Source organism: Ornithodoros turicata, chromosome 3, assembly GCF_037126465.1.
Source record: "Ornithodoros turicata isolate Travis chromosome 3, ASM3712646v1, whole genome shotgun sequence".
Classification (NCBI taxonomy): Eukaryota; Metazoa; Arthropoda; class Arachnida; order Ixodida; family Argasidae; genus Ornithodoros; species Ornithodoros turicata.
Genome location: NC_088203.1, coordinates 41,510,701 through 41,534,636, shown reverse-complemented (window position 1 = coordinate 41,534,636; position 23,936 = coordinate 41,510,701). Strand labels below are relative to the sequence as shown.

Below are 23,936 nucleotides of genomic sequence, written 5' to 3'. Positions count from 1 at the left end.
AGTAGTGCAGTTACAGAAGAAAACAATTTGGTGCACCTTTGAAATCAATAGGATGTGGCATATCCATTATACCCTTCCATGTTATTTGCATCACAAGAAACAGCAAAATGAATAAGAGAGCTGATGTTTGACTGCTCTACAGGATCATTCACGGAACTGTGTTGAAGGCTGTGGGAGCCTATTTCCACTCTCGGGGGTAAGGCCCGTCCATTTGATCCCAGTGGAAGGCGAAACACAAATGCAAACACAAGATATACTAAGCAACCGCTATTTTAATAACTTATATATTACAGTCTCTTTCTTGTCCGCTTCCACGACCACACTGACCACCGAAACCCTTCGTCGTCCTCCTTTTTACCCCGAGTCCTCCACCTCTTCGTCGTCCTCCAACGTCCCAACTTCTTCGTCTACTTCGCCCCACACTTCCCCCACCGCAAAACGTCGTACACAGTTTCACAACCGAAAACATCTACAATGCAGTAATGCAGCAAGCCAAACAATTACAATGTTTTCTCTAGAGGTCGTCGTCGTCGAACTCCAGGATTACGTCGTCTCCAGGGTTCGGTGGGGAGGAAGGCCTTAAGAGGTCGGGCCTGTGCCTCCTCAATGTCTCTAGCGCTGAGGCTACGTCCCCGCTGTTGGACTGTTGTTTAGCTCGGTGAAGTGGTCCCTGTCGATGCGTTCGACGGTGCAGCTCAGGGACTTGACGCAGAGCACACAGAAGTCTCCTTTCCTCCGCAGTCAGCGGAATCGGGGGATCATTGAGGTGTCGGTCGAAAGCGACGGTGAGAAAGCAATTTCCGACCGCGAGAACCTGAAAAGGCTCTCCCCCAGAAGGTTATAGTTGAAGACTGCGAAGCAGAAATCACATTAAGAAAGATCAACTACGCAAGAACACTAGGATTTAGTGACTGGGATAGTGACGGCTACGTGCGTCGCCTGCGGGGACGCAAACTGTAGCGACTGGAGGGCCCGGGAGCGGGGTCCTGGTCCAGGTCTTGAGGAGGAGGCTGAAGAGGTGCTTCTTCGCCCTCGGGGTCGCGGAGGTGGTAAGTCTTCAGATCCGCGATGTACATTGGCCCCGTTTCTTCGCCCGTGTCACAGTGACGAAGCCTGTAAGTGAGGCCGGAAGGAGCACGCACTCACCTCAAAGGGGCCATGCCACCTATCTGCGAGCGAAGCTGCAAAGCCACGTGACGCATCACTAAGCGGGTGAGTCCGTCGAAGGACAGGATCACCGACGCTGTAGGTGAGATTCCGTCGTCCACGGTTGTACTGGCGAGCCTGGTCCAACCTTGCGACGTCCAAGTTCTCCCGAGCCGTCCGAGCTGCGACGTCCAGTCGGCTCTGGAGGTCCTCAGCGTACCTTGAATAAGGAGGCTGGGTACTGCCATCCCGGAGGCCCAGAGCATTCTCTACTGGAAAAGGAGCCTCTCGTCCCAAGTTCAGGAACGCCGGGGTGAAGCCTGTAGATTGGTTGACCGTCGTCCGTGTAGCGAATGCCAGCTCAGTCAGGCGAAGATCCCAATCACGGTGGTGCTGACTAGTAAAAGCAACCAACATCATCTTCAGGTTCTGATTAACACGTTCGGTAATATTAGCCTGAGGGTGATACGGGGAAGTCTTCTTGTGCTGAATGCCTAAGACAGCGGAAGAATCTGAGAACACCTTACTTGTAAAGTAGGTTGCGTTGTCAGTCATCAGCTGAGCGGGAAACCCGAACCGGCAAAAGGTGTCGAGTAGTCGTTCCCATACTCTTTGGGAAGTCAGCGTCCTGAGAGGAAACAGCTCAACCCACTTTGTGAAATGATCAGTAACCACAAACAGGTATTGGTTACCTCTAGGACTATGAGGAAAAGGTCCCATCACATTACAAGCAACTATCTGTCAGGGCCTATTGCTCTGAACCGGCTGTAAGCGCCCAGGGGGTAAACCACCACGAGGTTTTGCTCTCTGGCATATCGGACAAGTACGAACATACTTAGTTACGTCCTGCCTCATTCCTGGCCATGTCGCAACACGACATAAGTTTTCCTGCCACTGCTGTGACCTGCCAAGGCCGAGTCATGAAAGTAACGTATGAAAGACTTACGCAGCTTCCGTGGCACCACGACTCTGAATGGGGATGTACCGTTGTCGTCATCCGCCTGGGGCATGTACCTGAAGAGGATGCCATCCTCGCCCAGCAGATAGGAGTCATGCCGTCCGTCAAACGTCCCGGTGTCTGCCGAGATCTGCTCAGCTAACCATTGAGACACCCGCTGACAAAGGCCGTCCACTCTCTGAGCGTCTAGGAGCTGCTCTCTGCTCACGACCATGCCCCAGGACGAGGATCCGTCCCGTGCCACTTGTGCTGCTACCAGGAGTTGAGAAGGCACCTCGGTGCCTACCTCTTCCCCCTCCGGTAGAGGCGCACGGGATAGTGCGTCCGCTACCACGTTCGAAAGTGCTGCCATCCAGGTAGAGATCAAACTTCCTGAGAGCGAAGATGATCGCCAGGCACTCCTTTTCCGTGACGGAATAGTTCCGTTCTGCCGGATTCACCGTGCGACTTGCAAAAGCCACTGGACAGAGAATAGCGTCATGCTCCTGCAAGAAAACTGCGCCAACACCATAATCGCTAGCATCTGTTTGCACAACAAATGGTTTATTTAGGTAGGCAAAAAATAGAGCCTGGCCGTATTAGCGATTGCATGAGATAGAGCTCGGAAGGATTGTTCCTGCTGTTCTCCCCAATGCCAGCGTGTGTCCTTGCGCAACAACTGGTTAAGCGGCTGCGCTAACTGAGCAGAATTAGGACTGAACTGCCGCTAAAAACCAACCATACCTAGAAAACGCTGCAAGGCTTTTACGTTACCGGGAACTGGAAACTCCATGATCGTCTTTAGCTTGTCATCGCTAGGACCGATGGTGCCTCCGTCCACCACGAAGCCGAGAAGGCTGATCCTAGGCGATGCCAGCTGTACCTTGCGGGGGTTAATGGTTAGCCCCGCCTGCTTGATCCTTGCAAGGACGATTGACAGGTGTTCCAAGTGTTCCTGAAAATTTCTGGGAAACACTACGACATCATCCATGTACGCTTCGCGAAATTGTACTTCGCATCTCGTAATACGGTGTCCATCAACCGCTGGAAACTGGCTGGTGAGTTAGACAGACCGAAAGGCATCCGTACGAACTCGAACAGACCCCTATGACAGGTAAAGGCTGTCTTCGGGACATCCTCCGGGGCAACTTGGATCTGCAAGAGCCCTCTGCTACAATCAAGCGTTGAAAACACCGCAGCGTTGCCCAGGGAATACATGATTGATTCGATGGACGGGAAGGGCAAGATCCAGAGTTTGTGCTGCATGTCACGAGGACTTTATTAATGCTTAGAAGTGGTAGAGTAGCACAGTAGCATGGAAAGGAGGAGAAAATTAAATCACAAATTGACAATACGCCCATGGTGTTAGAAAGACATCAGCATTCAGACAGTACACAAAAGCAGGCAGGGACAAGCGTTCATAGAGCATGTTTGAAAGCAGGGAAAATGCATTTGGTGGGATGGTCTAGATAACGGATTCTTTCATAAATGGCACAATTTTAGTGAGATTTTCACACGATACACATTGACACAAAAACGTGCCTCTTGTGGTACAGTTTGCATGGCTTGAGTAGCTGCATGCAGCATTCAGAGCCCTGTTAGCCAGGCCCTCCCACGAAGAGGGCGCGTTGCCCAGCTCCCACCACGAGGAGGAGAGGTTGAATGCTGCTGTTTATGGGAGCTGTGAGTCCGTAGTCAAAGATTCCGAGGGCAGGCAGTTGTTGTTAAGGGTTCAGGAGAAGTTGGATGCTGCCATTTATAGGAGCTGTGTGTCCGTAGTCAGATTCTGAGGGCAGGCAGTTTTCAGTAAGGGTTATCAGGAGGGGAATCTGTACTTGTGGTTCAGAGGGGGGGGAAAGCACACTACATCTTAGTGAATACATAACACACAGTCAAGGCAGATGCTGCCGGCTCTTCGCAATGTAGGGAAGCATATGGGAGAAATAAAACTTGTCAAGTTTTGACTTCATGTCCCTCCATGCATGTTCATCGAACCTGATGCGCTCGATAGCAATCCGATTTTTGGAGAACACAACAAAGTCAGCCCACTGACATCCTGTTAATGCCATTTGTCCAACTACTTGAGCGTAGTACTCGTGGTTCCTTTTGAGGCTTGGCTCCCCATTCTCACTAACACTCAAGCACGATAGCTGTAGTGTAGAGATATCTGGATCAGTGTCCTTCAAGGAATATGGGCACCATACATGTGCTCCTCCGGGTCGTACACAAATCTATCAGGACTGGCACCTAGCCATGGGCACCCCGGATGGACGATGAGACCGCTGTGTCGCAGTGAGACATCGTGGCCACAGCACTTCATAACTTCGGCATGGCGTTCTGCTGCCGGCCCTTCATTTTTCCGCCCGTACTGTATGGCGCGTACTCGTGAGAGGTCCTTTGGCTCGATGAGGTTCCGCAGGCCTTTCTCGCTCCACTCGGTTCTCCTTGTCACCTGACCGAAGCACGATGACGTGAGTCTGTGTAGGCGCCTTTGATGCCAGCATGCACTATGTGCCTGCTGCCTCGAGTTCTGCTCCAGCTCCCTGGCCTCTTCCGTTGATACACTGATGTCCTGGCAAAAGCAAAAAGAGTGAATATCAATTTTGAACCAGACGTTGTGAAGAGTGATGTGTTAAAATTTGGGACAACTGCCATCGATCATCCTCGGGTAAAACAGCATAGAACATTGTGACCGAAGAGAATATCGTCGAGGGAAGGAAAGACAACCAGGCTCTACATGACCATTACCATATTCCAATGCTGTTGCCAGAAAAAAATTTCAAGAGGGGCTGTATGGGAAGGCTTATATGGCAGGGGAGGACTCGCCCTCTTTTACCCTTTCCCAATTGCACTACCAAAGGTACGGTTTCAGGGGCCTTCTGAACCCAAAGCGCCCCCTCATTGCACACCTGCCGTATTTCCCCCGCATTAGCCAGTATACGCTGGGTTATCCAGGGAGGCTAGTTTTTGTGACTCTGAAAGTTGGTACTTTACACCGGAATGCCATCAAATATGGGGTTTTGCAGCGTGCCAGTTCGTCTTGGCCTACTCCAACATGCAGTCTGATGAAGGGGAATACGGTATCATTTGCTGTCACTTTTGCAGAGAGCACGACCCAGGTTATTGATACTGATAACGAGAACAGTCTCAAAGTTCTATGTGCATGGACCCATGGTGCCTGTGCGAAAGATCCGCAGGGAATAGTGGAGTATGTATCGAGGCGAAAGCATGTGCTTGACCCTCCAAATGACTCCTCTTCGAGGGTGGCCAGGTTGCTAAAAAGCACAGCCCTTGACCCGTAGCATAGAATATGTGGTTTGAGTCCTGCAGCTGGCTCAGTGACCATTCCAGTGGCTTCTTTTGAAGCATAGAAGATTTCTTTCCACTGCATTGTGTTTGTTGTTATCTGCACAATTTCCAACAATGTAAGCACACACATGATATGCAAAGACACATGTAAGGGTATGAACAAAGTCATATACTTACCATCAGTATACTTTGTTCTTCTGTGGCGAGCCCATCCGGGAAGACATACTGTGTTGCTCCGCAGAAGAGTGGCAGTTCCGGCACAGAGCTGACCATACTAGACCCTGCCGAGATGTCAGCAGCGATCCACGTCTTAAAGTTTGCAGGCAGGCTTGCCTGCTGGTAGCTCATTGGTGACGAAGGAGACGCCACTCCAAGCTTTGTGTTGCCGAAAGGACTCCTTGCAGCCCGCAGCACAGCAGCGAAGTCATGGTTCCCAAGGCCAGCTTGACGTTCACTCAACTTCTGGAAAGACTCCAGCTTGTGCTGTTGGTCCATACTCCTGGCCTGAGCATCGAACAGCCGCACCGGCATTGGCAGAAGTACACCACCTTCACGGGGGCTCCTCCAATCTACGTCCTGTACCCTCATCTGTCCAATATTTTCACGACGAGGACGCCTCCACTGTTGAGGTAGCTTGGTACATGACAGCTCTGGTGGTACCTCCTTATACTCTTTCTTCTTCAACAAAATAAGCAGTCGTACTGCCGCAAGGACATGACTGCATGGGCTCTCCTTTCCAATAGCGCAGTCACAGTATGCATCAGTTACTGAACAGCTTTCAAATTTCAGCTGCACTTTATACTCCGGTCCAGTTTTCCTCTGACTCCTGAAGCAAGTTGCCCGAGCATATATGATGCCACGACTGTAAGAGAGCAGATGTAACGAAATTAGCTACCTACTGCTCAAAGTGTTGATAGAAGTGGCTCTCCCGTTACGCAAAAGTAATGGGAGAGGAAAAACTTTTTTGGGATAAAGAATTTCAGCACATTGTTTGGTCGCAGAGAATTGTTTTTTTGTGAAAAGTGTACGAAAGGACTTACAACACAGGAAAAGTTGGTGTCACATAGGAGAGTGTGCAGGAATTTTGATGAGCTTTTGTTGGAGTTCCCAGAGCCAGGTAAGAATATTCTAAGTTTGAACACACATTTGGTCACATGTTTGCATTTCCATATATTATCAGACTCGATACAGTTTGTCCTCGACCCTAACACGAATGTGAAAAGTGCCGTGCAGAAGCATGTTATCAGTTTAGGAGTTGCAGAGCATGTTATGAGGTGTTGAAGTTAAGCTGTAATGCCCTTTACGGTAGGACACTCCTTTCCCCCAGGCGACTTAGATCAATTACCGTATATGCCGGATTATAGGTCGAGCCTGTGTATAGGTCGAGCCCAGTTTTCAGAGGTGACAATCGGAAAAAGTAGTAAAATGAATGCAGTACGCAACAACCAAAGTGTACGAACCTGTGACAATTTAATCCAACACACACGTTTCACAATTGCAATTGTCATCGGAGTTCAATCCTACCTCAGTGCTGTCAGACGACGAATTCTTGTTGCCACTCGCCCAAAGGATGTCGTCCTCGGTGCCGTCTAGTGCATTGCTTATGCAGCATTTCTTGAAGCTTTTCACCACCATTTGTTCTGGAATCGCTTTCCATGCCGCTGACACCCACTCACACACAGTTGCGAGCGGTGTCCGACGAGTACGACCGCTGGGAGTTTTCGGATTATCCTCGGCCATCCATTCTGTGTACAGTTCGCGAACACGGTCTTTGAAAGGTTTGTTTAACACCACGTCCAGCGGCTGCCAGACGGACGTCATTTCCGCCGGGTATGACCACCATGTCAGTCTTCACGTCGCGTAGAGCACCTTTGACGCGGTCCATGAGGTGCCCCCGAAACAAGTCTAACACAACAAGTCTAAGTTCGTCGGGGGTGCCCCCGAAACAAGTCTAAGTTCGTCGTTGTAGTAGGCCACCTGGCCGTCTATTCCAGACCAAATTTCCCCATTCTAGCATGAGTGCGCCTCCATGAATCCCTTACTATGCACGCGAACTATGGCATCACGAGGAACTTTTCTTTCGGCATGGTCTTTCGCTTGAAGATTATAAAAGGTGGAAGCTTTCGGCCATCAGCCGTGCAGGCGAGCATCACTGTAAAATGAGAGTGTTCATTCCCAGTTGTTATCACCTTTACGTGTTTTGCTCCTTTCGAGGTTATCGTCGAACGAGATGGCATGTCAAACCAAACGGGGGGTTCATCTGCGTTGCCGATCTGTCCCAACATGTAAGAGTGCTTCCTTCGAAGTTCAATCATGTGAAAGTTCCAAAGTTTCTCTTCGTATTCCTCGGGCAATTTCTGGCAAACTGAAGTCCGTTTACGAAGACAGAGGCCGTTCCTTCTCATAAACCACCTCACCCAAGACACAGTGCCTTTGAACTGGGATCTGTCCAAACCTTTAGCACGTGCAAGTTCGACAGCTTTCGTCCGGATCATTTCACATGTGACCGGTAGCGATCTCTGTCGTAATCCATGAATGAAGGCTGCAAGATCTTCCTCGATCTTTGGGTGGAATGCACTGCGTCCACGAAATGCCTTCTTCTTGGAGTTGGTTGCGCGAAGGGCAGTCTTCTGCTTCCGCCAGTATCGCACGCATTTTTCTGACACACCGTAGCATCGCTCAGCACACATGTTTCCATGCTCTTCAGCAAGCGCGATGACTTCGAGCTTGAAACGTGCAGTAAACTGTCGTCGCATAGCTCAAAAACCACACGTAACGACGCACTAATTGAAAGTGCCAGGCTACCAGCGTGACCAGCGTCTCTGAAGAGAGAATGGCGGAATGGCGAGAACAAAAGTCGCGGGAAAGGGCCAATGAAATGGTGCGATCTTCCTCCCCGTGGATTTTCACCCTCGCCTCTCTCCAAATGACCGGCGTATAAGACGGGGGCGGATTTCGACGCGCTATTTTGCGGAAAAAAAACCTCGACCTATAATCCGGCATATACGGTAAGATAGCATTCACCAAAGAAGAGGCCCAAAGATATAGCTCCTCAAACGACTGCATTCGATTTGAAATTTTGTCAGAGAATTGTGTGTTGTATGAGATGAAGAAAAGGAAAGTAAAATGTAGCTTTCCATTACAGATTGCTTTTTGTATTTTAGATTATAGTAAGTTCGTAATGTACGAATTTGTCTATTGCACTCTCTTGGAAAAATTGAATTGTCCCATCACCATCATGTATTCGGATACCGATTCTATCATTGGTGTGTTTCATACGTCAGAGTATGAAGAAGAAATCAAAAAGATTGCAGATGATCACCTCGATCTTTCATCCTATCCAACTGATCATCCACTCTATAGCAATGAAAATAAAGGGGCACTGTTCCGCTTCAAAAATGAGACGGGGGTAGGACAATTGAAGAGGTGGTTGCTCTGAAAGCAAAAATGTATTCTATCTGCTTGAGTGATGATAGTCAAATTGTTAGAGCAAAAGGTGTTAAGAAACGTATTGCTCGTAAGGAATTGCAGCATGATGTATATAAAGATGTTTTATTTAATAGAGTGAAGGTAAGTCATCCACAAAGGACCATATGTAGTAAGCGCCAATGCATGTATACAGTGGAAACAACTAAGCTTGCACTCATGCCCTATGATGATAAGAGATAGCTCTTGAATGCCATTGAGTCATACCCATATGGAAGCTGTGAAATTAGTAAGTAAGTATATTCTTTATTATGTGTATTGTGTTTCTTCTGTTACAGGTCGTGAAGGTTTTTCGGCTGGGTTTTTCTCCTTCACCTGATTGTCATCACAATTGGCACAATTCGCAGCACTATTGGCTTTCATAAATATATTTCAACTTGATTGACATTACAATTGGCATTAATAAATATATTTTCACTTGTACTTTTTGTGTATGACTCCTGTTTGCATGTCTATGCATGTTATAAGCGCGCGGACAACCCTCCGCACACTCGCCGCACGCCGCGCGCGGGAAAAAGTCGCGAAGAAATGTCGGCCCAGACGCTGTGGGGCTGGCACCTAGGGGAACGTGTGGCACCTAGGGGAACGTACTCTCATAAGTCCTATACTACTGCTGCTGTTTTTCCATTCTGACCTTTGTGGTTACATATGCGAAGTGGGCTTAGTTTTGTTCAACCTCTTCAACCTCCTCACATCAATCATTGATGCCTTTCATTAGTGCAAAAACAGTACGGAAGAACAAGATTACTTCGTGTTCACTCATTTTCCAGTGCACTTGAAAACGTTCACACATTCCGTGAATTTCCCATTCCATCGTCATTCCATTATTACGAGTGTGCTAGAGTGTATGTGTCAAGCAAGAAGACCCCTTCGTTTCATCATTTTATTTTTTTGTTTATGTGTTCTGTGTGCCACTAGTCTTAAACAGGCACGCACACTCAAAATGAGGTGAGGCGCATGGCACGTGAAATCATAGCGATAGTGCGCTGCTGTGCAGCATGTACCCAAAGAACACAATGGCATCCAGGGGACATCCCAGGATTGTCACCCGCGGACAGAGGTGACGTCCCTGGGATGGTATAATCTGATCCTCAAAGTGTCCCCAAAATGTCATTTTGGCACATCCCGGGGTATACTCAGGCTGTCCCTGGCATGTCCTCAGGGTCGAGGTCAGAACACTGTAAGGACATATGTAGGATGAACCTTTCCCTTAGTTCTCTACACTTTCATTTGGTTTCAGAGCATGCATACTATATGTTCGCAACAATGCATCTGTACTGCAGACACACCTTACGAATGTATAGTGTAGAGTTTCTTTTATTGCACAATACTTTGAGATACAGTGAGTACGGCAAATAATATCCTTAAGAATTACTAGTGTAGAACATATTGAAATACGCTATAGAGCATTAGTTTTACAGCATAAAAAATGTTCAAAGACAGAGTATACAATGAATCACATTATGCTGCAGAAAACTTTCAGGTACAACAAAATATACGGTACAACCTTAAAATGTAGAATGTTTACGTACAAAATTCTTCAAATACACCAGAGAACACACTGACTAGCATCATGCTGCAGTAAACCTTCATGGACACTATGTGATGTCTACATTTATGAGATGGAAAGTTTGCAACACAAAATTTTTCTGATACACTAGAGTACACCGTGACTAACATTACACAGTACGAAACTTTCAAGTACAGCATAGCACGTAATGTACCTTGATGACGCACAAAGTTTACAGTACAAAAATCTTTAAATACACAGAATACAGTGACTAGTATTATCCTGCAGAAAATTCTCAATATGGTAGTGTATGCAGCATCTATCTTAAAAACATACAAACACACCTTAGAGTAGTGACTGGTAATATAACATAGAAAACTTTGAAGTACAGTTTGATACATAGAATGACCAGCTTTAAATCATACAGAATCTTAAAATACAGTAAAGCTATAACAAAACATAGTTTCATGGCATACAAAAACTATAGGATGGTGGTATGTAAAAGAACAGATGTATCAGCATTTAGTCTTCACCATTACTCAACGCAGGTGCACCAGTGTAAACGCCCCTTAGATAAAGCCTTTCTTATTATCGGAAATTTCAAACTAGCCAAATCCTGCAGTGCAAAGTTACAATGCAAAATGTGCAAAACTATTTCAAAATGGCAGTGTTGCGAAGAGCTGATGAGTTGTGGCAAACAACATATTACAGCAAGTGGTGAACAGCACCTCAACTGCCATATGCAGCGCTGCCATCTTCATTGTGCTGCCATACTTTACTTTGGTGTGCCACGAACCTCAAGTGCTACGGAGTACAATGTCAACTGTGGTCTAGTGGTATACAGCAACTTGAATTATGGTGCAGTACCCGTTTTAGCAACTTTTTTTTCAGCTCTCTCCCGTGCATGGCGTAACCAGGACTGTATGGCTTTTTCCGTTTCGGCGACTGTACCAGAGTCCGTGGCTTTGTTGATAGCAGCTGTAAAAATAAACGCATGGACGATATGAGCATATGAAAAGGCATACACTTTCATGTTGTTCAACAAAACAGTGAGACCTCTCTGGTACAGACAACCACAGGGCCATGATGCTTGTGTGCCGAGTGGAGGTGTCTGTACACAAGGGGAGTGTATGTCTAGGAGAGATGTCCGTAATGGGAGGGTGATTTCACGCCAGATCAGGCAGGGTGGTCCGGTTGACCTCTCCAATTTTTTCTTTCGAACATATATTAAAGCCTTGTCCCTAGGAGGTATATTGGCGCTGAAAGTAGTTGAACGTAATTGGTGGTTATTTTTTAATGAATTATCATTCAGATGTGGGCATTTCGACCGTTGCTCTTCCTACGCAGTTTGATATGATGTATCTTCATAACTATTTGACATATTCAGCTGAATTTTTTTTTCATGTATTTTCTGGGGTGGGTAGCATTGCATCTTAAGTTCTCATGATCGTAAGGTACGTCTTTGAGGAGATAAAATATCGCAAATTTGCCTCATTTGTAAAATATGGTACGTTTTGGGAACCTCACAACTCGTCCCCCAGTAGTGATACCCGAAATTAATCTACATCATTGTGTTTGTCTCGAAATGCCCTTCCTTCGCATAGCGAGTACATCGTATTGTGAATTAAGGCAATGCCCCCAACGGTCTTTTTGTTAGTGTTGTCTACGAAAAATGTGTTAATTCGACAGGGCGCATCCCATATTTATTTATTTATTTTTATTTATTTATGCGAATACCTCAAATGCCCGCGAGGGGCGTTACATATATTCCCACCCGTTCATTTACTGACGAATGTTCTTCATGACGACTCAAAACAGCACATAAATAAAAAATTGCTTCAGAGATGGTCGAAGTTATGTTGCGAATGGCGTGGAGTTACGATCGTAACTTCGAGCATCTCTGAAGCAACATTTTTTTAATGTGCTGTTTTGAGTCGTCATGAAGAACGTTCATGAGTAACTGAACAAGTGGGAACATACCGGGTGTTTCAGTTAAATCCCCGGGCTAAATAATTCGCGAACGGGTGCACCAATCCACGAACTTTCTTTTTTACAAGTATCTGTCCGATACCACCTACAAGCTGCACACCGTGTGAATGAGTGGGAGGCGCTCATTATTAAAATAAAAATGCAAATGAGTTTCGTCAAAAAGCGTATCTTCTAAAGCAGGGCGCTGTCGGCATTAAAATGCGTACTACCCCTTTTGGGACTTTCAGTGGACACCTTTTAGAGAAAAATCTGCCACCGAAGCGGGTCATTTGTTGCAGTAATTAATTGGTTTCGGTTTACGTATTTTTGTCGCGGCGAAGCGCAAAAGGGCGTATTTCATTCCTGTAATTCATTGGTGTAATTCATTAATGTAAGGACGTAATTTATTGATGGATAAGGGAGTGAAAGAACGTCCTTTTGTGCTGCGCCGCGACAAAAATACGTAAACCGAAACCAATTAATTACTGCAACAAATGACCCGCTTCGGTGGCAGATTTTTCTCTAAAAGGTGTCCATTGAAGGTCTCAAAAGGGGTAGTACCCATTTTAATGCCGACAGCGCCCTGCTTCAGAAGTTACGCTTTTTTACGAAACTCATTTGCATTTTTATTTTAATAATGAGCGCGTCCCACTCATTCACACGGTGTGCAGCTTGTAGGTGGTATCGGACAGATACTTGTAAAAAAGAAAGTTCGTGGATTGGTGCACCCGTTCGCGAATTATTTAGCCCGGGGATTTAACTGAAACACCCGGTATAGATGCGCCCTGTCGAATATACGCATTTTCCGTAAACACCCCTTAAAAAAATGTTGGGGGCGTTGCCTTAATTCACAATACGATATACTCGCTATGTGAAGAAAGGGCATTTCAAGACGAACACAGTGATGTAGATTACTTTCGGGTATCACAACTGGAGGACTAGTTGTGAGGCTCCCAAAACGTACCATATTTTACAAATGAGGTAACTTCGCGTTTTTTTTTATCTCCTCAAAGGCTAACCTTACGATCATCAGAACTTACGATGCAATGCTAGCCACCCCAGAAAATACATGAAAAAAAAAAATCAGCTGAATATGTCAAATAGTTATGAAGATACGTCGTGTAAAACTGCGTAGGAAGCGCAACGGTTGAAATGCCCACATCTGATTGATAATTCATTAAAGAATAACCAGTAATTATGTTCAACTACTTTCAGTGCCAATATGCCTCCTAGGGATAAGGCTTTAATATAGGTTCGAAAGAAAAAAATTGGAGAGGTCGACCGGACCACCCTGCCTGACCCCGTGTGAAATCACCATGGAGTTTTCACTGTATATGGACATGGCAGAACACTGCATGCAAATACTGTGTACAGAAACTCAAAACTGTTTCTAGAATTAAACAATACTCACTACACATGATGTTACAGCATTCGAGGGAACTGAATTTTCTTTTCCTGCCTGCTCCTGTCCAGTTAAACTGCTGCCCAACGTTGTCTGCCAGGAGCGCATACAGGATACGCCTTGCCCTGTCTGCATTGCTCGTGCCCCCGAGCCTCATCATGTAGGTCCGCTGCAGACAAAGGTCGTCCAATATACTCGCAACAAAACACACAAAGAAAATGTACAGGGGACTCGCTTTAATTCAAACCCCAATAACTCAAACCTCCTGTCAAATTCAAACTACATTGGCTGCAAACTACATTGTTTGGCCTGATATATCTGCAATGTACTGAAAAATCTGCTTAACTTACTCTTTTTATTCCCTTTTACGACACTCTTGCCAGCAAAAAACAGCCGACATAATGCTGCTTTAACTAAGCGACACTGCTTTGGCACTAAGCTCACAAAAAGGAAACTTTAAAACACTGAGAAGGCACTCCTTCTGCGGCTACAGACAGTTCAAATATTCCAGTAAGTGGGTCAGTCTCGCAAGAGTCGGCCCAGGACGCATACTAACCCCATAATTGAAACACCCATAATTGAACCTCTGTATGCAATAAGGGGATAAGTCGAATTATCCCCTTTTTACTGTTTTTGCTGCAATGGCATCTACATACCATTATGTACCTTAAAAATTTAGGACAAAGAAAATTTAGTGCCGTATTGCAATTTATTGGCCCATAAAAGGGGAGTAAGAAACAGTAAATGTATGTGTGTCAACGGGACGGACAATCAGATCAGGCCCCTTTTCTCAATTTGGGCTTTTTTCGACTTATCCCCTCATTGCATACTGAGGTTCAATTATGGAGATACTGCACAGCCATTTGGAGAAATCTCAATTGCTGCACTTTATATTTATGCGATACAAATATAATTCTGCGTGTTGGAAGGCAATTTTATAACTTCTGAGTAAATGAAACAGCAAAGTCAATCCCCCTAGGCAGGTTTCTTGCTTTTCTTTATTCTGAGCACCATTGCTACACAAATCTTAGTCACATCATGTCTGCTTACTGTGGTGCTTGTGGTGGTGGTGTCAGTAATGAGGTTAGTGCATTTCAAGAAATAAAGGAAGATCATAACAAAGGCTGACTTAAAAAAACTGCATACAGAACATAACAACTGTTGTTTCTTTGCATTAGACTCCTCAACGTCCTTATCAAATTTAAGAAAACTCTCGGCATCAGTGAATGGTCCAGGGACGATGATGTCTTCATCATGCATATCTTTCGGTTGCTGAAGGCATGAAAGAATTGTGTCGAGCTGATCTGAATGCTCTAGAAGGCGAAGAGTGACTATGTGCATGGTGCGCAGAACCTTTTTTTCGAACTCTGCAACATAAGTGGAGAATAGGTGAAAAAAAAAAAAAAAAACCAATAGGATGCACATTGCAATGTGAGAGCCATGACACTTGAAGCAATTTGAGCAGATGAGGTGTTCAGGCAAGCGATGCACAGGAATACATCGTTTCCACTTCATACCTTGATCCCATCAAGTATATATCTCCCATTAGCCCATGTCATTTTTCATGGCTGCTATACTTCTGTGTGCACTTCTTTGTAAACTAAATTACGGTGTCACAATAATACTTTGATATCAGAGGTACTCAAGTCATTTCAAAGGCCACACTCCTACACATAACATGGAAGTACGTTTCTTCTTCACAACAGCTTTTATTGGCAATTCATAACAGACGTAGACCCGGCTTCACCAACGTCAGTTCAAGTTAATAGAGAGTATTAGTGGACCATTGGTAACTTCACCATGAAGCTACCATACTTACCGGAACGAGCATGCACGACTCAGAATATTATCAGTTGATTGTGTACGATAGATATGGGATTTTGGAAGCCACGTATCACCAGTGTATTAACACTCACTAATGCTTGTCCAAGATACCAGGCAGTTTTGGCTAACTGTTGGTAGGGCTATCGTGCCTATCGGAACCAATCGCAGCCGTGTGTGACTCAGAATGTTAGCCACTGACTGGTTCCGGTTGATATGGTTCGACACAAGCCATGTTATCAATGTCTGTCTGCTATACTACAATACTCTTTACAGAGTTTCACACTGCAGACGGAAGATTAAGGTAAATGCGTTTTGCCAACACTAACTAGTTGGTTCGATTTCACAACTTACTAAACCGGTTTCCTAGGCTAGGGAAATCTCAATGAAAAATGGCTAAGAAGTAAGCGAGCTGGTGAAGATGATGCATAATGTAAAACCCCCGAGACTAGGGAACATGAAGAGACAGACACAAACACGAAGTCTCAAACACAACTGAAAATTTTACTTCACATACAAGAAATATAATAGAGCCTGAAGATTTCGGGAAATATTTTTCTAAACTCGGGGGGTAAAAATCGGGTAAATAAACGCGTGCACTAAATTCATGTGAATTCGGGTGAAAAAACTTCCATTACGCTAAAATCGGGCTCAGTTATTCAAACTAACTGTAGCAGTTTGGTACAAACGGTGATGTAAGTGCATTTTTCTGCCAAACAAGTAAGTTGGTGCATTGTGACAGACATCCCAGAGAGGGCACTTTGCCTGGTAAAAATCGGGTTTCACCCTAAAGAGGCAACCTTCAATTCGGGGTGCAAATTCGGGGAAGAATTGGGTAAAACCCTAAAACTTCAGGCTCTTTCAGACAGAGGGAAGAGAGAAATCCAGTTGAGGACAAAATAGAAAAATCTGATTGGTCGAAAGGTAATGTGCAGACAGTTATTCAGGCACACATACTGAGGTTCTAAAGTGTTCCGATGTGATAGCATAACAAACTGAAATCGTTTCCTGGCGGCGTGGAGTAACGTCCGTTCATGGATATCAAATCTTGAAGCTTCACACCAGATATCCACATTCGACTGCAGTCATGTGAAGCCCATTTTGACCTACTTACTACTTGAAGCTTTCAACACGAGTGCTGACACATATACTAACCTGAATTATATTGTGGTGGCTGTGGAGGTGCACGGACAGGGGTCTGAGGAGCTCTATGTTCTGAATGCTTGATGAATAATGGAGTATCACTATCTAGAAAAATATGCTTGAAATGAGCAAAGCACAGCAGCAGTGAAACATTGCCTCACAAATATGTGTGCCATGCGCAGATATGCACTGACAAGAATTGACATTAAAAAAGTGTTTCGATTACATTACTGATAAGGAACCGGAGAAACAATTACTATTTAATAATGATGTATAGTGAGCTCTTATCTGCATGCATGTAGCATTGAGAAAGATACTCACCATCGAAGTCTTGAAGTCCTGCTCGCATATCGGAGACCTCCAAACTCGCAGTAGGTTGGTCTGCATTGCCTGCACAAGTATGACAGTAAAACAAGCTCCTTAAAAAGCCTGCTCTTGTAGTCAGAAGCACTCACCATTATAGCTGAACCGGGCAGACACATTGTTGCGCTCCAACTGCTCGTGGCCACACAAGTTGTCCAGCTGTGTTGGAGAATCCTTTCCTACAAGACAGATACAGATACAGTCGAGCCCATATTGACAATAACGCTAAATCAGACTGTTTTATCAGAGTATCGTTAAAAACGATCTTTCCAGAAACTACCACTCGGGCTCATGTAAACGAAGTGGATCGCCACAAGTAGAATGTCGCTGACCATGCGAGTTTGCTGTGAGCACAAAACATTTTATCTAGCTCTAAATTGACACAGCTGTGTGTCAACTTTTGATAACATAACCGCCGACATCACATGAGATGCCGCACCTTTTGAGATCGATGACATCGTCCATTGTTCATCATCCTAGTGCCATAGCCATCACCGTTCACAAGAGCCACAGCGGCGTCGCTATCTCCATCCTCACTTAACGTAACAGAAAACGTCATACGCAAGTCAGACAAACCCTTATCACGCCATGTTTCACTACCTTTGTTTTCTTTTTTTCTTGCAAGGGACTTTGCACCTCACCACTACATATCAGCACTCACCGCACCACGACACAACTCTTGCCCTTCGCAAAGGCTGTGGTCCAGCAGAAGGAAAAAAGTGACACGATGAGCGACTGCGAACACAAAAAGAAATAAAGCAAGCAAAAGGAAAAGAAAAACGAAACAAAGATCATGGAACATACCACAATAAGGAAATGAGTACATCGCGTATGACATTTTTCTGTGACGTTAAGTGATGGCGGTGATCTCAACATCATTGCCATTCCTTTGCGAATCACTTGTGTTTTGCAGCAGATGGCAGAGGTGGAATAGTGAGGTCTGTAGCGCGTGCTGCAATTACTTTTGTGCTTCATCCTCGGTAGCTCAGCCGGTAACGTGCTGGCTTTCTGAGCTCAAGATCGTGGGTTCGATCCCGGCCGTTGGCGGTAGCAATGTGTGGCAGGTAAACATTGTTTCCAACACAGTGTGTTGGAGATTTCTGGTGCACGTCAGAAGAACCCCAGGTGGTCGAAATTATCCGCAGACTTACTCTGCGGCACGTGCAACATGTCGCCACACTGCACAGACAAACCTTGGCGTATAACACCCACGGTACCATTATTATTCATCAATAGTCCAAGCGGATCATGTGGAGATAGGCTTTAGTATCACAATTACAATGCTTCATAAAGTAAATTAAAAAGTTGATTAAAATTTATCCATTAATTAGTCCCCTAATAGAGAAAAAATTTGGCTTCCTAGTAGCAGCCCCGACGAGTTATCCAATGAGAAAAGTAAGAGCATCAGAAGGCAACTCCCCTTCTTATGAAAATTTGTTGCAGCTAAACAGCAACGCCCTGTATATTTGAATGAAAAAAAAAAAAAAAACCTGACAGGTCGACCGGACCACCCTGCCCGACTCGGCATGAAATCTACCAGCAATATACCTTCGTTTTCCATATTTTTTCTTGCTTCATGAAGACGTAGGCTGTGACGTTTATGCCATCCGCAGACTTATTCCAGGGATATGTCTCTCGTGTGAACCCGCCCAAAGCTTTCCTTCATATAAATTCAACACTTTGATCCAGCAATGTAAAAGCAGGTGGAAAACATTGTCAGAAAGACCAACAAGCCTTGCATATGAATCTAGATGTGACTGTTACACAGAAAGTTATGCTATACTTACGATGCGAAGCTTCGCGTTGCTGTCTATGTGCTTGCGTGCTACTTCCTGTGACTTTCACCTGCGGTCTTGTGTGCTTGTGGTGCCCTTGCAGATGTTTGGAGGCTGTAAACAAAGATAACTTTGCTGACATGGAACACGGTAAAGCCTGCTAGTTACATGATCACATGCAACCCACCCAATTTTCCACCCATTGTCCCACTGAATTTTGTAACAAGTCTTTCAAGCATCTCGCAAGGCTCTGTCGTCATTTTGTCCGGGATGTAAAACACAATTTATGACCAGGCCATCAACATTCCACAAAAACATTTATAACCTACAGGCAGCGCGTGACAATCTACAGGCATCACATGAGCAAACACACAGGGACTGCACAGCAGTGATCCGTTCCCAAACGTGACTGATGGTTTAAAGCAGCTCCATTCAACCAGTGTTGAATTGTCAGCAAATGAGGATATATGACTGGGTACTCACTGCTTGGGTATGAGGAAGATAGACGACTCACAGGTGGCCTGAAGTACGACGACTCTTGGCTATTGCAATCGTCACCTGCACAAGCTATATAACAAGTGATTGATGATGAGTGTATGAAAGAAGTGCCTCAGGACGAGAGCCTCTGATATTTCGAACAGAGACTGGGCACAGTCCTCATCATAGGCATGGTGTTTAAAGGGTTAGGTTTGACGTGTTAAAGGTTCATGCGAATTGTGGGTCAAAAGCCCAGGGGAAAAAGGGTCTGTTCAAGCTTCAAGTGCCCACACTTGCCTGTTGTTTGTGAACTGCACATTTTTGTAACCAGTCTGGTGAAAAGGTGCCTTCATTCACATAATCCCCTCCACGCTCTAACAAAGTGGCCATTCACCTCGGTCATAAAAGCCTGAACGGACCCTTTCTTCCCCGGGCTGTAGACCCACAATTCGCATGAACGTTTAACACGTCATACATAACCCTTTATAAATACCATGCCTATGATGAGGATGGTGCCCGGAAGAACAGACTCTGTTCGAAATATCGGCTGCTCTCATCCTGAGGCACTTCCCTTCATGATTAGTTGGGTGGATTTTTTTTACGTCTCCGCAACCACGATCCTCACCCGTGACACAGACATCATGTGTGACACCCAATAGGTATGAGGTCACAGTCAGGAATAGCTTGCTTACCTTTTTGCATGCGCCGACGGGGAGGTGTAGCGGGCAATGAACATTCGTCCTCCGACAGGTTCACTAACAGACGCTGTTTTTCGTGTGCCTGCTCTGTGTTGACGTTGGACTTCGTAGTGTCTGTTCCATGGGGACAAAATGAAGGAAGTGGCTATAGCAGATACATTTGGAATCATCACACCTTGGAATGGTTTTGAATGAAAGCATGCTTATGCTTGACCACTGAAACTAATTTTGCTGTCGACTATTTTCCCCATTGCCCCCATGCAGTTTGCCTTAGAGCCCACCCCCAAGAGCAGAAAGGAATAATTTCACTGCGACCACCCACTAAGCACACGGGTAGCCCAACAGAATTACTTACACCTCGGTTTTGCTCGATGGGGAGGGGTAGCAGGTAGAGAGGTATCATCGTCGTCATCATAATCTGAGAGAGCCTTCCTTATTCGGGGCCTCTTTCCCCTTCCATATTCCCTGTCACCATTAAGGTCCAAAGTGCTCGCTGCCGGGGGAAGCATTTGTCTTGCTTCTTCATAGGTTCCTATTGAAGAACAAAACAGCAGCAGTTAGAAGTGTAGCTATGACAGAATAGTAAATAAAAAGGCATACCATAGGTTTCCATTTGCTCACAGTCCAGGAACTGCCAGTGTGTACCAGGAGCCTTCTCTTTGCGAACATACAAGCCAACTTTCCGCTGCTCCTTTTCTGGAGGCCAGAAACATGAGGTGTCGACAACCCAAGACGAAGGCACAACTGCAACCTGATTTTCTTCATTTGGAAACTTCACTATTGTGAACCTTCTGGGAGCTATTAGAGCAATTTGCATTTCAGTGAGAGCGAGCAATAAAAATATGCCACATCAACATCCTAAGAAACTTGGTGGTAAAATGCAACCCATCCAAGGACAAAGCTTTGTACATGTCGCCAATAATTTGTGAAGAAGGATACTAGAGGTAAATGGCTGTGCAAATGAAAGACCATGAGCTGACAAAGAAAGTTACTTGAGGAAGATTTTCTGACACAGCAAAGAGAATCAACAAAAGGGAGTGCAGACTACCATATAACGGGGTCACGGAATGATGAAGGGAGGCTTCTGCATGCGTATATTCAAAGAGCAATAACCAAACCCAATCTATGTCCAGATGTTCTAGGACAAAAAATAAAAAAAGGAAAGTAGATCCAGAAATGTCAAAGTGGGTAACCCTCTTCATGACGGCACTATTCTTCGCCAGTGTGTGGCAGCGGAAATGCTACGTAACAGTTAGTCCTGAACGGCAAAAGCATGCACTTCATTGTAACTGAAGTCAAGGGCCAGATACGAACATGTGAAAGGCGTGATACGACATGGATGCCCAAAACAGAAGAAGCGCATGGATACACGTACAAATCATCGGCTGACATAAACTTCCCCCCTATGATCCATGGCTGCTGTGTTGAAGAACTACGGGCTACACCGCTGATCCTTACAAAGCTTCCATCATGCAGAAGACACGTGCTGTCACTTGTGTTACTTCGCAATTGGAAACGTCCTGGTGCAGTTACACGCCTATAAAGAGGTGGAACACATCCCGGTGGAACTGAGGCGCCCGGGGCTTCAAATGACAAGCACACATCACTCTCACGAGGAAGCCTTTCAGGAGGGGTGCACCTCTGTTCAAAGATCCTATTGTGCAGCTGTTCGAGAGGCCTTTCAGGTTTGCGCAAGTACCTTTTTAATATCTGCATGAAGTTCTCAAAGGCAAATACACTCCAGCAATCTAGGGGACCGTGCTTTCGGACATCGGCCACCAAGTGAGCCAGCCCATGAACATTGTGTGACACAGATTCCTGTCCATAAATGTCTGCATGCTTCCTAACAAAGTGGCGCAGGAGTTTCTCTGCGTAATCTGCGTGATCTCGAGAAAGAGTAGGACTCACTAATATAGAAACTGCAACATGGAGCTCCAAGAAGTGCTTGTATTGAGCCCTGGGAAGAGAGGATGCTAGTGAAAGTGGTCCTGTATAGAGGAGGAACATACGAAACTCGGTGGCTTTCCACCTATCGAGTTCAGACATTGATCTAGGTTTTCGTGAGAAGTCAGCAGGGACAAAAGAAGCCAGTGATACATGTTTCACCGAAACAGTTTCTCGTAGAGAAGGGCTTAGACGATGCCCTCTGGTTCCTTTAAACCACAGGGAAAGCAGTTTTTTTTTAACCCCAAGACAAACAAGGTGCATATAATCTAATGGCACCTGCTGTACCAAATCAATTGGGAGCTCCTCTAATATAGAAGAACCTATATGGTGCTCCTCCTGCTCACGGCTACGGAAGCTTTCGTCAGACCGTAATGGGGCATCAATCTTCGGGAAGCAAACCCTGTCGCCAACATACTCGCCTTCAACGGTGCACTTTGAGCAGCTATAATAGCCAGAGTGGCCTTTGACTGCGAGTATGTACGCCTTGGCAGGTGCATCACAGATAATTGCAGATATCAGTACTGTGACTTTCTTGCCTTGTATCTCCATGCCGTTGCTATACAGTTCATTGTACTCACTAACAAACGGGCTGAGGAACGTATTCACGCACAACGCTTTTGACTGCCCATAGTAAACCCCAGCTGGAAAGGGTGCCATCCCCTTGTCGCTGTTCATCACTTTGCACAGAATGGGCCAAAACTGGTCCTTCGTGCTTTTTGTAAGCGGGAGGCCATCCACATTCACATGTAAAAGAATGACATCTGGAACATTCTCTGCTGTGGCAAGAATGTACTCTAGTCCAGACCTCAACCCGAAATGACAGTACTTCCCTTCGCCCATGCTTACTATATTGTTTCGTCGGGGGGTGTTCAGTAGCGATCGGGCACTTCCTGGAAGATCCGCGTGACAGGCATGTGATTTCATTATCTTCAGTAATGCCGTCACGTATTTCTGTTGGACTCCCGAAAGAGCCCACGTCCTCAATTGCGACAGCATTGGCATCATTTCTGAATTGGAAGTACGGTTGACCAACATGCGAGGACTAGAATTCAAAACAGCCTCTGAAGACGACACAGCAATGTCGTCCAGCGGACTACTCCGTCCGAGCACCGTTTGGGAGTCGTTCGACGAAGTTTCTGGATCGTGCAGTGAAGCATCGCTTTCGTTACGGCTAACACGCGCGTCTTCAACGGAGTACGCAGGTTCCGACACAGTGCCATCATTTGGGATATCAGATATCAACTGGCAGCTGCGCTCCACATCCCTGTTAACATGTCGGTAAAACGTTCTTTTGGAGACTTTCGGCATAGTGGAAACCCCGATGAGAGACGCACCCGCGAGTCGAGAGACAATGCATACAATTTAAAACATATTATATGGCTTACGTGTGTCCGACATTCTGACAGAAGCAAAAGATGTGGCTGCACAAGAGTAACTTCGGAGAACTGGCTTGAAAGAATCTGATCGTGGACTGTGGAGACTGCGAGACGCTTCACAACCTTATGAGAGCAACGGAACGGCGAGCAAACGCAGCAAACCAAGAAACGCGCCAAAAGTGTTTATGGCGGAAGCGGAAGCATGCCCTCCTCAGCTCTGATCGGAAACGTAGAAAGAGAGGACATAAATTCATACGGAAGAGCGATTTTATATTTGTGTTACTAATGTGAACATGATACCTTGTTTCGTTTTGACTTTTTAATAACAAGAAGCGAACACATCTTCGGTGCGGGATGTCATGTCAATTCGAAGTCAGTCAAACATGGCGTTAGTGAAAGGGAACTTTTTGTGTCTTTTCTGTTGCTCTTCATATTCCAAGAATATGTTGCGTGCAAGTCCGTTGCATCAGCTTGCAGGCCTCCTGATCCTGTGTTTATGAGGGTTTCACTGTTGTACGTTCCACCGTTACTGTGACGTTGAACCTGACGAGAAAGTGCGTTGCTTTTGCCGTCAATAG

General features: G+C 45.6%; 1 protein-coding gene across 2 annotated transcripts; it reads right to left on the bottom strand.

Annotated features, from left to right (window-relative positions):
• Window positions 1–10,244: 10,244 nt before the first annotated feature.
• LOC135388439 (uncharacterized) lies at window positions 10,245–23,715 on the bottom strand. Of its 2 annotated transcripts, XM_064618007.1 has the most exons (12): window positions 23,368–23,715; window positions 20,636–20,833; window positions 20,391–20,567; window positions 20,030–20,149; window positions 19,344–19,427; window positions 18,873–18,974; window positions 17,178–17,264; window positions 17,044–17,112; window positions 16,735–16,827; window positions 14,915–15,125; window positions 13,768–13,928; window positions 10,245–11,366 (listed from the first exon to the last, which is right to left on the bottom strand). In XM_064618007.1, the coding sequence occupies exons 1-12, from the start codon at window positions 23,378–23,380 to the stop codon at window positions 11,242–11,244; spliced, it is 1,440 nt and encodes a 479-aa protein (XP_064474077.1). In that variant the 5' UTR covers window positions 23,381–23,715; the 3' UTR covers window positions 10,245–11,241. The 2 variants fall into 2 exon arrangements, with proteins under 2 accessions (XP_064474077.1, XP_064474076.1); XM_064618006.1 differs by having other exon boundaries at window positions 20,636–23,715.
• Window positions 23,716–23,936: the final 221 nt, after the last annotated feature.